The sequence below is a fragment of the Gymnoscopelus braueri genome (assembly GCF_963280865.1).
Source record: "Gymnoscopelus braueri genome assembly, chromosome: 5".
Classification (NCBI taxonomy): Eukaryota; Metazoa; Chordata; class Actinopteri; order Myctophiformes; family Myctophidae; genus Gymnoscopelus; species Gymnoscopelus braueri.
Genome location: NC_137606.1, coordinates 15,500,128 through 15,512,372, shown reverse-complemented (window position 1 = coordinate 15,512,372; position 12,245 = coordinate 15,500,128). Strand labels below are relative to the sequence as shown.

Here is a 12,245-nt window from a genome sequence, read left to right as displayed (position 1 = left end):
TTATAGTCCTAAATAATGTTTAATTTTTTTCACATGAAAGGGGGGTGCACCGTTCCCGGAGGTACTGCAATACCGGGTCGATGCGTGGAGTGGACGGAGCAAGCCCCTATTCCATCTCCCAGTTCCAAAAATCAATTTAATATATGGTCCCCGGGTAGGGGACGTATCAGATATTAAACTGATAAGAACAGATACTACACTTGATCTTAGCCAAAAGGCCGAGAAGCGATACCGATGTGCCTCTCAAGAAAGGCACTAGATTCACCGTGTTAACAGCCACGGTCACGGTTTTTGTGTCTAAAATACGCCACAAAGCCACAGAACAAAACGTAAATAATGCTGTGCGACCAAAATAAAACGAGTAAAGTAAATCTTCGAAAAAGTACGATTTTTTTTTAAATAACAGGGAAATGTAAGCGCTTCCTCTGTCGCCGACATTCTTGGTCACGTGACACACGCTAAACCAATAACAATTGAAGTCAAGCTGATAATATTTACAGCGATTTTACAAGGTTTTTCGTGTTTTTTTACTCCCAAAACTAAGACTCCATGAAACTGAGTGTAGGAATGACTACATAAACAAGAACTGCCATTCAATATAATGCATGGTAACCATACATAATGCCCTTTACATTCATTACATTCATCATCACATTAGGCTACATATATTTCACACCAAGCACTCTAGCACAACCCGGTGGGCAATCAACATGACTGCATGATTATTCAATGTAGAAATATTCAGCTTAAGTAAAAGTCTTTTGTAATAATAATCCAAATCTATAAAGTAACTAGTAATTTAAGTTTTCTAATAATTCTAGTGGAGTAAAAAGGATAATATTTGCCTCTGATGTAGTGGAGTAGAAGTAAAAGTACTGAAAATTGGAAATACTCCAGTAAAGTAAAACATACCTAAAAATTGTACTTATAAGTGCAAGTACACTGCTCATATCATGTCGTCAATAACACAGGCCAACATCACAGTGTCCAGTGTCAACGTACGTTTAAAATGACTTAAAACACACGCCATACAGCCTGTTTTTGTTATTCATGTGTCCGTGGAGTGTTTGTTTCACACACGTGTAAACAAAGGCTATCAGTTCGGAGTTGTGTCGGTTCTGCGCAGGCGTGCCGTGTACAAGTGCCTCTACGAGTCTGTTGTTGGCATAGCAACCGTATGTTGACGGAAATAGTTAAGTCTACAGTAAGCAAAGAACACAGTAGGCTACAGTCCAGAGCAAGATGAAACTCAAACGATTCCTTCTGAGATATTATCCACCAGGTAATACATCATTATCTTTGGTAAATTTGTTTTGTTTTCTGCTGGCTGCTCTGCAGTTAACCACTTAAACCCCAAATGGGCAACCGGAGGAGTTTTTGATTGATTGATTGAATACTTTATTAGAAGTTTTCAGAAAAAAAGAACATGAAAGTACAGTTCATTGAGTCACTCAGGGCTCAATACTCAGGGCAATACTAGTGTCTTTTTTGTTTTCTGTTTATTGTGGGGATTCTGGGGTTTAATTTAAGTGGTTAAATCGTATTTTTACTATGGCGCACCACCATCTTATCTTTCTGCTAAAGTTTGATGCCAACTTTGTATTTGTGTTTTCAGGTATCATCCTGGAATATGAGAAACGAGGAGAGCTGAGAACCAAATCAATTGACCTTTTGGATTTGTCTCCAGAGTAAGTGTAGCTAATTGTATGCTATTTGATCTTTCCAAATTGTGTGCTCTGTCCAAGTTTTCATGTTGCCTACTGTTCCTGAAGAAAATAATAATATCAGCATAGACTGAAAACTCACCTTGTCATTCAGTAACTTATTCTATTTACACTCATATTGTCTCAATCTAATAATAAATTATATTGTTGTACTGTGCTTTCTCCATGTTTACTGGGTTTGTTGAGCAGACTCAGGCAGTTGTCTGATCTATCCGATAACATACAGAATTTCAGTGAAGTTATAAGCTTCTGAAATGTCGAAAACATCATCTTCAACTATAACTTAATGAGAAATGAAGTGGCAGGAGAATTATATAAATATATATTTTACCCTCCCTGTCTCCCACCATGCAGGACAGACCCAGAACAGTTGGTGGCAGAGATCAAGAACTCAGAACCTCTTATCACAGAATCCCGGGTTGAACAGGTCAAACAGTTGATCCTCAGACTGCAGCAGAAGCAGGCCCAGCAGGAACACCACCCTTTCTACCTCTTTAAGGTCAGAAACACATGGTTGCTATGCGCAGTGGCACTATAAATGGAATAGTGTGGTCAAACATTAGGGGAACACAAATCTTCTTATATTAAAATTAGCTTGTGGGCGGTGGTGCATAGGCGCATGCATGGGCGTCACACACATAACATTCGGATTTGATTGGCCAACAAATGTCACAATCACAGACGTAACATCCAGATTGTATTCACATGATTTAGTTCTCTGACAGCTCTGCTACATAGCGGCCTGAGCAGCTAATGTTGGAAAAGACACTATATAGGCCGGGCCCATATCTTTATTTTTACACACTTGCATAAAATAGCGTAATAGAATTAAATAGCGAAATAGAATTGTAAAATAATAATGCATTTTAGCTTTAGCTGTTCAAATTTGATAGTAATTTGGATGATGAAAATTGGAGTTGTTGCCAAAAACGACATAACTACTTTTACTACTTCAAAGGGGCACTAGAGAGCAGCAGTGGGCAATATTGTGTGTGTTGTCAGCACATTAAAGTCACTATCGTGTATTTTAGATTGTTGTACAAAGGTGTTTTTGTTGATATTTATTTACTTGACAGTCAGTTGACATTTTCTAATATTCCTTCTCTGGTCTTGTTTTGCTTCAGGTACTGCAGACACACTTATTGCCACTGACAAATGTTGCCTTCAACAAATCAGGGTCAAGGTACGTTTATCTGCAACGCACAGGGAGCTAGCATTCTGGATTGCAGAAACCCCCAGGCATTTGCATTACTGGAACGCTGGGGAGGAAAACAGTAACCTCCATATTTCTACTATTTTCTCTCTCTCTCTCTCTCTCTCTCTCTCTCTCTCTCTCTCTCTCTCTCTCTCTCTTTCTCTCTCTCTCTCTCTCTCTCTCTCTCTCTCTCTCACATTGCAGTTTCATAACTGGGAGCTATGACCGGACATGCAGGATATGGGACACAGCATCAGGCAAAGAGCTGCAAGTGCTAGAGGGTCACAGGAATGTGGTCTATGCCATTGCATTCAACAACCCCTACGGGTATAGAGAAATATCTGTTTCTTTTGACAATCAGCCATGTGTTGTTGTTCGGTTGTTTGAAAGGGCTTTTGTCCTTTTCAAAGATGTTCAGTACAGTCATTTCCATATGTCCTTTTCTCGAAACCCAGAGACAAGATTGCCACAGGTTCTTTCGACAAGACCTGCAAACTGTGGAGTGCAGAGACGGGGAAATGTTATCATACTTTCAGAGGACACACTGCAGAAATAGTAAGTAACCGGTAACAGAGTGCACAAAAGAATCATCAGCATTCATTTGGAAGAGAATTAATCATAAGTAAGCCTCTGGCAAGCCCTGGTTGATTTCTATGACAAATCCCAGAGTACCTAACTGAGCTGTGTGTGCTTGTGCTGTAGGTGTGCCTGGCGTTCAACCCCCAGAGTACACTGGTGGCAACTGGCAGCATGGACACCACTGCCAAGCTGTGGGATGTGGAGACTGGGAAAGAGGTGGCCACTCTGATGGTGAGCGGTCTTCTGTTTCATCAATCTGTCGGTCTGTCTCCCTTTATCTCCTGCTCTTATTTAACCAGGGTTGTCACATTGACAATTAATCTATTTTCCGAGTGAACGCTGACCCAGAAAAGGACGAAAGCAGCACACTAATTAAAACATGAAGACTACCGCAACATTAACAGTATCTGAAGAACCATTAACAACAACATTTTTATGGAGCACCGCCCCTTTGAAAGTCAATCAGTAACAAACACTCAGACAGATCACTGATGCTGTATCTATCGTCCGAGATTAAAATGTATAGCTGAAGTCGTAGGTGCTCCTGTAAGCATTCCAGTAATTATTAATTGACAAGGTGCTGCAGGCCCAGTGATTGCCCATCTGCTTGCCAACCCACTCATCCCCCAAACATCTGATGGGAAATGCAGATCTAATACGTTAATGCGGTGATCTTAGCCATTCCGAGGGGAACAGACGGCTCCCTTTGAAGTGGCGACTGCACGTAGCTGGATGGCTGACTATGGGGGCTCCAGAGAAAGAATGTCGCAGAATGGCTCGGAGCTTCAATTACTCGCAGAATACCTTGCTTAGGTCCTAAGCCCTAGGAGGCCCTCTAAAACAATTCTGTCGAATGAAAAAATGCGGAATTGTGATTCAGTTTTTTTCTTTGTACTTGAGTATATAGAGAAGGGGGATAGGAGAGATGATTAGGCTACTGTAAAATGAATTGGACATTATCATCATCTCATCTTCTCAATTTCTTTACCACCTCTCTTCCTCTATCTATGTTGTCTTTCACTCTGTCTCTCTCTCTCTGTCTCTCTCTCTCTCTCTCTCTCTCTCTCTCTCTCTCTCTCTCTCTCTCTCTCTCTCTCTCTCTCTCTGTCTCTGTCTCTCTCTCTCTGTTCCTCCAGGGTCACACTGCAGAGGTCATCGCCCTGTCCTTTAACACAGTGGGTGACCAGCTGGTAACCGGCTCCTTTGACCATACAGTTTCTCTATGGCATGTTGCATCAGGGAGGTCAGACATCAACTTCACACCACTGTGTGCGTGTGTGTGTGTGTGTGTGTGTGTGTGTGTGTGTGTGTGTGTGTGTGTGTGTGTGTGTGTGTGTGTGTGTGTGTGTGTGTGTGTGTGTGTGTGTGTGTGTGTGTGTGTGTGTGTGTGTGTGTGTGCGCGCGTGCGTGTGCGTGTGCGTATGCGTGCGTGTGTAAATTAATAAGGTCCCCACTCCTTTGGGGTATTTCTTTGTCACATACATGAAATGTGTCCTTTGCATTACCCATCCCAACTATTAGGAGCTGAGCTGTGGACAAGTGCCATTAAAACAGCGCCTGGGGAGCAGTCAGGGTTTAAGTGACTTGCTCAGGCACACTTTGACTCACATAGACCAGGGCTGTGTGTGTGTGCATGTTGTGCATCTTTTGTGTGTTTAATGACATGAACCCTAGTAGTAGCCCTATTCTGAGCATGTCATAATAGGCGAACATTCGGCAAAATAGGCGAACAATTCAGCGAAAAATAGCCAGTCTACAAGTTCAAAACAAGTCCCGTTGCAATCTTGTATATCTGTTATTTTCGCTATTTGATGTATAATCAAGTGCATAGGGTCTTAGTTAATACACATGGAACTGTCTGGACAAACAGTTTATGTGTGTGTGTGTGTGTGTGTGTGTGTGTGTGTGTGTGTGTGTGTGTGTGTGTGTGTGTGTGTGTGTGTGTGTGTGTGTGTGTGTGTGTGTGTGTGTGTGTGTGTGTGTGTGTGTGTGTGTGCGTGCGCGCGTGTGTGTGTGTGTGTGTCTCTCAGACGTGTTCACACTCTGATAGGTCACAGGGGGGAGATCACCAACGTCCAGTGGAACTGGGACTGTTCCCTGATAGTCACCGGCTCCATGGATAAAACCTGCAAGGTGAGCTCTCATCCCCTTCCTCTGAAAAGGCTGCTTCACCAACCACTTTCAACCACTTTCAACCACTTTCAACTTGCTGTCCCTGTTTTTGGGTACGTCTTGGGAAGATGGCCGATCTGCAAGCTCTCAACGCGTCGTATGACGACGTATAAAATAGGGCTTTTAAGTGGTTTTGGATCTGTCACTCTCAAATGTCTTTTAACCCATTAAGACCGGCAGGGAACGCATCTGCGTCATTTCAAGGTTTCTTTGTCTATTCAAAAATAGCAGATCTACAAGCTCATAGCGCTATGAGCTTGTATATCTGCTATTTTGGAAAAATCGTGTAAATTTGTGCAAATATTTTTAAAGCGAACATTTGTAACTCAAATCTTTGCTTCTGGAGATTCTACTAAATGTCTTTGTACGTTTTTTTTTACGGTTTTCTGAAAAACTTATGTTGCTATAATATCAGTGGTTATTGAAACTTTTTCATGTCAGGGGCCCCCAAAATTATATGTATTTGGTCGCGGACCCCCATCTCAAAATATGTTGTATATATACATATAAATGTATATATATACTGCTCAAAATAATTAAGGGAACACTTTGATCCCTTAATTCTTTTGAGCAGTTTTTGTTAGCGGTATGTACACAGTTCATGAAAACTCAAAATAATTAAGGGATCAAAGTGTTTTCCCTGCATTTCTTTGAGCAGTTATATTCAAAGATTTGCACAAAGTTTCATGATATTAAAAAAAAAAGCAGATCTACAAGCTATGAGCATTTTTCAGCTATTTTTTAATAGCCAAAGAAATCTAAAAATGACACACAGATGCGTTCCTGGTCTTAATGGGTTAATCTCCCACAACAATGTTTATATGCCAAGCATTATTGCTTGCCAAAAGTATTACTAGCCGGCATTGTATTTGTTGGCAGGCAGCATTAGTTGTGAATATTCAAGAATACTGCTCCCAGTTGTTGCTCATCCAGAAGAATTTCAATAACAAAACACGCCTCAAAACCTAATTCTGTGATTATGCAGAGACGTGTCGTGTTCACAAGCCAGAATTATTCATATCCCTGCATGTGCCTCTAGGGGGAAGCAGGTAAAAATACAGACTGACACAGCTAACAGGTACATGCTGGCGTGTTCACTGTGTCTGTGTGCTTTCCTTGCTGTCCGCCTCACTGTCTTTGTGTGTCTACACCAGTCGTTCTCAATCTATACACACCAGCCATTCGGCTGCCGTGTGTAATAATGAAAACAAAAATGTCAAGGTTTTAAAGACATAATACCATGTAAACAATAAATAAATAATGAATAAATATTAATATTATCATTAAATTCTTCATGTTTTCCAATTATGTGGGGGCCCACTTGTAGTATCCTCACAGCCCAACAGTGGGCTCTACACAATGTTAATGCGTGTGCGTGTGCGTGTGTGTGTGCGTGTGCGTGTGCGTGTGCGTGTGCGTGTGCGTGTGCTTGTGCGTGTGTGTGTGTGTGTGTTTTGTTTTCTGTAGGTGTGGGAAGCCACATTTGGGAAGTGTGTGGCCACCCTGTCTGGACATGAAGGAGAGGTGTTAGACGTCTGCTTTGACTACACTGGTCAGCTCATAGCTACAGCCTCTGCTGATGGTGAGACGACACAAAACAGCTGCCCTGCTTTTGCATCAAATCCATTTGAGGAAATAAGGATATTATATTGTCGCTGTCGGGTGGAAACCTTTTATGTCCAAAACCGTTCCTTTTTTATTATATATAAAATAAATAGTTCTACAAGCTTGCTATTTTCACTACTTTTGTGACACTCTTGCATGATGAAGTAGGGCATTCATTTACAAAAGAAAAAAACGTAGGTTTCTACCCGACAGCAACGATATATAAATGAATAGTGTTGGCTTACAGTAGTAATGTAAAGAAATTTGGGTAACACTTGCTCATAAGGTACCCGTAATTAACGCTTAATTTATGATTATTGATTACTTAATACTTGATTTAAGCGTTAATTAAGCATTAATTAAGAATTAATTAGTGTGGTTGCCCTAACAGGGCAACCACACTAGCCATATGTCAAAATGACCGGCTTCACCGGGAATCGTGCGCTTGTATTTTGCTAAGAGATTGATTGCATAGTTTAATTGATATTGATTTATTAGTGCATTAAATGTACCCATCCACTTTAATGGTAAAATGAAAAAACTCCAATTCAAGTCTTTTTTTTCTCAAAAACCGTAAGGCTTAGAGTTACAAGACTTGGAGGGGAGGTTCATAATTTAGTGAGAAATTATTTAAAAAATAATTACACCAGTCGGCTTCATGGTGGCGCTATAACAGCCCACTTTACGTTTTGGCCTATAACTCTTGAACCGTAGGTTGTAGAATGAAAATCTTTTTTTTCCTAGATTCTTTGGGTCACGACGCAACTCCCCATATAGGCCACGCCCATTTGCGTTTCGATAGATTTTCCACCATTTAGAATTTTCTTCAAAACATACTTTTAGCTCCTCTTCCCACATATTTTGTCAAAATTTCAAAAAAATCGGTACAAATTATAAAATTATCTCCAAGTAGAATTTTGATAGTCCATACCGTTCGTACAAAAAAGGCCAATAATCACGAACGAAAAGTCCGGTTAATCCCAAATTTGAATCACATGTCAAGGGTGGTTTACTCAACGAATCCCCAAAAGCATTTCCACTTTGATCCATAGGGGGCGCCACAAATGCACAAAATTTTACTGTTTGATGCAAAAACTTTTGGGGGGGATCAATCCTCTCAAAATGAAACGCAAGTGATCTCAGGAGTGACGTGACAATGTAATTGGTGCAGCCTCCGACGGTATTCCTCCCAGCATAATCCTCGAGTCCCGGCGGCCGCGACCCGCGACTCGCGTCGGCGCAACCACAATTTGCAATTTCCCAGAATTGCAAATATTCTAGTTCATCATGAATTCCTTGTAATTCATGTATTAAGTAACTTTGCTTAACTAATGATTAACTAATGATGTTAATTAATGATGAATTACAAGGAATTCATGCTTAATTAATGCTTAATTAATGCTTAACGCTTAATTAATGCTTAACGCTTAATTAACGTTTAATTAACACTTAAATAATGTATTAAGTAATCATTAATTAAGCGTTAATTACGGGTACTTTATGAGCAAGTGTTACCCAAATTTGTTAATTTTCTGTCCTGCTTTCCTGAAGACATGATATATAACTGGCTACTAAAAAAATCCCATGCAGTACATGGACCTACACCCTGAACGTTTGTCTGTCCGTGTCTCCGGCAGGTACAGCACGGGTGTACAGTGCAGCAACACATCAGTGTCTAGCGAACCTGGAGGGGCACGAGGGAGAGATCTCCAAGGTCAGTCACCACCTTCCATTGGTCCAAGGTGGAACACAAGCCACTGATTGATCATTAAAATAAACATGCTCTGAAAACGCATTTATGTGTGTAGTTGTATGTGTGCGTGCGTGTCTGTGTGCTTGTGTATACCTCAGGCTCTGGCGCAGAGGGTTTATATTTGAGCCAGGGTTCACCTTCTGTTTACTGAAACACATCAGGCGGCCAGTAATAGAGTGGATGGAGGATGATTCCATGGGATTATGACGCTAATCTCTTCCTAACAGGACACCTTTCCCCTTCCCCATCCACGTTTCTTAACCACGGTGGTCAACCTTTACTTTCATCAGTCTTTTTCATCCATTTAGAGCTCTGATCTCTCCCCATCCACCACCGTTTTCTCTTTAATATGCCCTTTACCGTCATTTGTCCTCTCTGTCGCTCCCCTAGTTACTCTGCCCCCTTCCTTCCGTTCTCAGCTCATTACGAGGAATGACATGCAGGAATTTGTTACGCCCTTGAAGATGGAATGAATGAATATCAACCTGGCAGAAGTGATTCTGAAGACAACACTTGAATGGATGTCATTACAGATCTCATATATAGCCTCATGCAGCATTAATGAGCCGTGCTACCTCTTTCAGCCTCATCCTATCAGGCCAACATTTCCCTTGTGTAATTGGTTTGCTTTGTTCGTTGTTCTGCTTATTTCATAGACTCTACAAGCTCATAACGCGTCACAAAGCGACGCGCTGTGAGCTTGTAGATCTGGTATTTTAGGCGAGCGACAATTTATAAGTCAGTCTTTACCAGTGGCGGAAAAAGTTCTCCCATTTTTTATTTAAGTAAAAGCATCAATATTGCAATGTAGAAATACTCTGTTACAAGTAAAAGTCCGGAATTAAAAATGTACTTGAGTAAATGTACAAAAGTATCAAAATATACTTAAAGTACCAAAGTAAAAGTATCCATTATGCAGAATGTCCCATTTCAGAGGTTCAAAATGTATGAAAATCTTTTTAAAAATAGATTGCGATGCGACGCATTGTGAGCCTGTAGATCTGCTATTTTCAAATGGTCGAAATAATAGGGCTGAAGTGGGTAATGTATGTTTTGTGATAATAATCTAAATTTGCAAAGTAACTAGTACTGTAACTAAAGCTGTCAAATAATTGTAGTGGAGTAAAAGTACATTATTTGCCTCTGAGATGTAGTGGAGTAGAAGTAAAAGTACAGAAATTGGAAATTGAAAAAAAGTAAAAAATACCTCAAAATTGTACTTAAGTACAGTACTTGAGTAAATGTACTTAGTTACTTTACACCACTGGTCTTTACACCTTTCTGGGCTGTGCCTTTCATTTCCAGTGTACTTTTGGTGTGTCAGTTTCCATTTCCTGTCCGGGGTCGTCTCTCTGGGCTGCTCCTCTTGTTTTTTCAATTTTTTTAAATGAAACACACTTTACTTTTATGAGTGTCTAGAGCCAGCAGTTTAATCACCACTGGCTTCACCTCAGCGTGTGGATAAAGAAGACCTCCACGGCAGGATGTCGTCTGTCTTCCTCCAACTCAATCATCTTAACCCATTTAGACCGGGGACGCATCTGTGTAACCACTTAAACCATTATTTTATACTTTGGCTATTCAAAAAATAGCAGATATACAAGCTCATAGCGCGGCACCGAGTGCCGCACTACGAGCTTGTAGATCTGCAATTTTCTTTTAAAAATCCTGAAATTTTTGGCAAATCTTTGAATATATATATATTTTAAAGGGAAACATTTTAACTCAAATCTTTGCTTCTGGGGGTCCCCGGAACAAAATATTTTCAGATGGGGACCACGACCAAATACATATAATTTTGGGGGTCCTTGACATGAAAAAGTTTGAGAACTGATATACAGCAACATACGTTTTTTCAAAAAACAAACTGCTTGGGTCTAGAAGACATTTGTAGAATCCCCCAGAAGCAAAGATTTGAGTTAAAAAGGTTCGCTTATTTATTTTATTATATTTATAGGAGACACACAAGAAATCTAAAAATGACACCCGTATTGAAGGGGTTAAGCCATATCGGTCCACTTGGGAGGAAAGGTTCACTCCACTAGGCAGGGTTCCCGGTGTCATTATCCCTCCTGTGAGCTATTTAAAGTTGGATGACCTTTCAGGGATGTAGGATGCCACTGACATTAGTAGAAAGGTGTCACAGACGCATTCCCTTTCCCCGCTCGCTCTCTTATCAATTCTATTTCGCAAATCGGTTTAAGCCCCTCGTGCTCGCTCTGAAAACCCTTATCTGTCACTGTCCCACTTGCACACCTCTGTGCACTCCTCTCTCTCCCCTGCTCTTCTCTAGACTCTAATTCTTGTTCTTTCTCTCTGTCTGCCTGTCTGTCTCTATCGGTGTCTCTCTCTGTCTCTGTCTGTCTGTCTGTCTGTAGATCTGCTTCAGCCCCCAGGGGGGCAGGGTGCTCACTGCCAGCTCAGACAAGACGGTCCGTCTGTGGGATGTTCAGTCTGGTGTCTGCCTGCAGGTCCTGGAGGGTCACACCGACGAGATCTTCTCCTCTGCTTTTAACTATGAGGGCGACACCATCATTACAGGTATACACCATCTTCTCTCTCTCTCTCTCTCTCTCTCTCTCTCTCTCTCTCTCTCTCTCTTACGCACGCACGCACGCACGCACGCACGCACGCACGCACGCACGCACGCACGCACGCACGCACGCACACACGCACGCACGCACACACACACACACAATTATATAATTCAGTTGCTCATTTTGGATTGAAAAGCTCACAGCTGAGTTAGCATATACTGTATATGCAACCATCTGCTCTCCGACACCATCATTACAGGTATACACCCCCATACTGTACAATGTACTGTATATGGAACCATCTGTTCTGCTTTCTGGTCCTCTACAGGCAGTAAGGATAACACATGCCGGATATGGCGGTGACCACAAGTGTGTGAAGAGGTGGTCTGACCAGGTGGCCAGGACTGGACTCATACCAGAAAAGAAGATTTACCTTTTTTCAATCAGTTTTCAATTCATTTATTTCTCTCTCTCCCCTCTCTCTCTCTCACACTTGCGCACTTGCGCACGCACATACAGCAGTTATTATTATCTGCTTGTGCTTGGCCTCCAATTCCCTCTGATTTCTCTAAATTGGTCTCAAGATTATTTTTCACACAGTACATTTAATGAAATAAAGCTGTGCAAACACTTGCCATATTTAAAGTACCAATGTACAAACCTTAGATCCATATCGCATT

At 41.2% G+C, this 12,245-nt stretch overlaps 1 protein-coding gene across 1 annotated transcript; it reads left to right on the top strand.

The window, feature by feature from the left end:
* Positions 1 to 1,242: 1,242 nt before the first annotated feature.
* Positions 1,243 to 11,964, top strand: daw1 (dynein assembly factor with WDR repeat domains 1; the record flags this gene model as incomplete). Its single annotated transcript, XM_080428611.1, has 13 exons — positions 1,243 to 1,282; positions 1,616 to 1,688; positions 2,079 to 2,223; positions 2,849 to 2,907; positions 3,124 to 3,246; positions 3,375 to 3,474; positions 3,622 to 3,729; positions 4,635 to 4,741; positions 5,529 to 5,631; positions 7,138 to 7,252; positions 8,913 to 8,989; positions 11,407 to 11,569; positions 11,894 to 11,964. 13 exons carry the CDS (start codon positions 1,243 to 1,245, stop codon positions 11,926 to 11,928), a joined length of 1,248 nt encoding a protein of 415 aa, XP_080284737.1. The 3' UTR covers positions 11,929 to 11,964.
* Between the last annotated feature and the right edge of the window lie 281 nt (positions 11,965 to 12,245).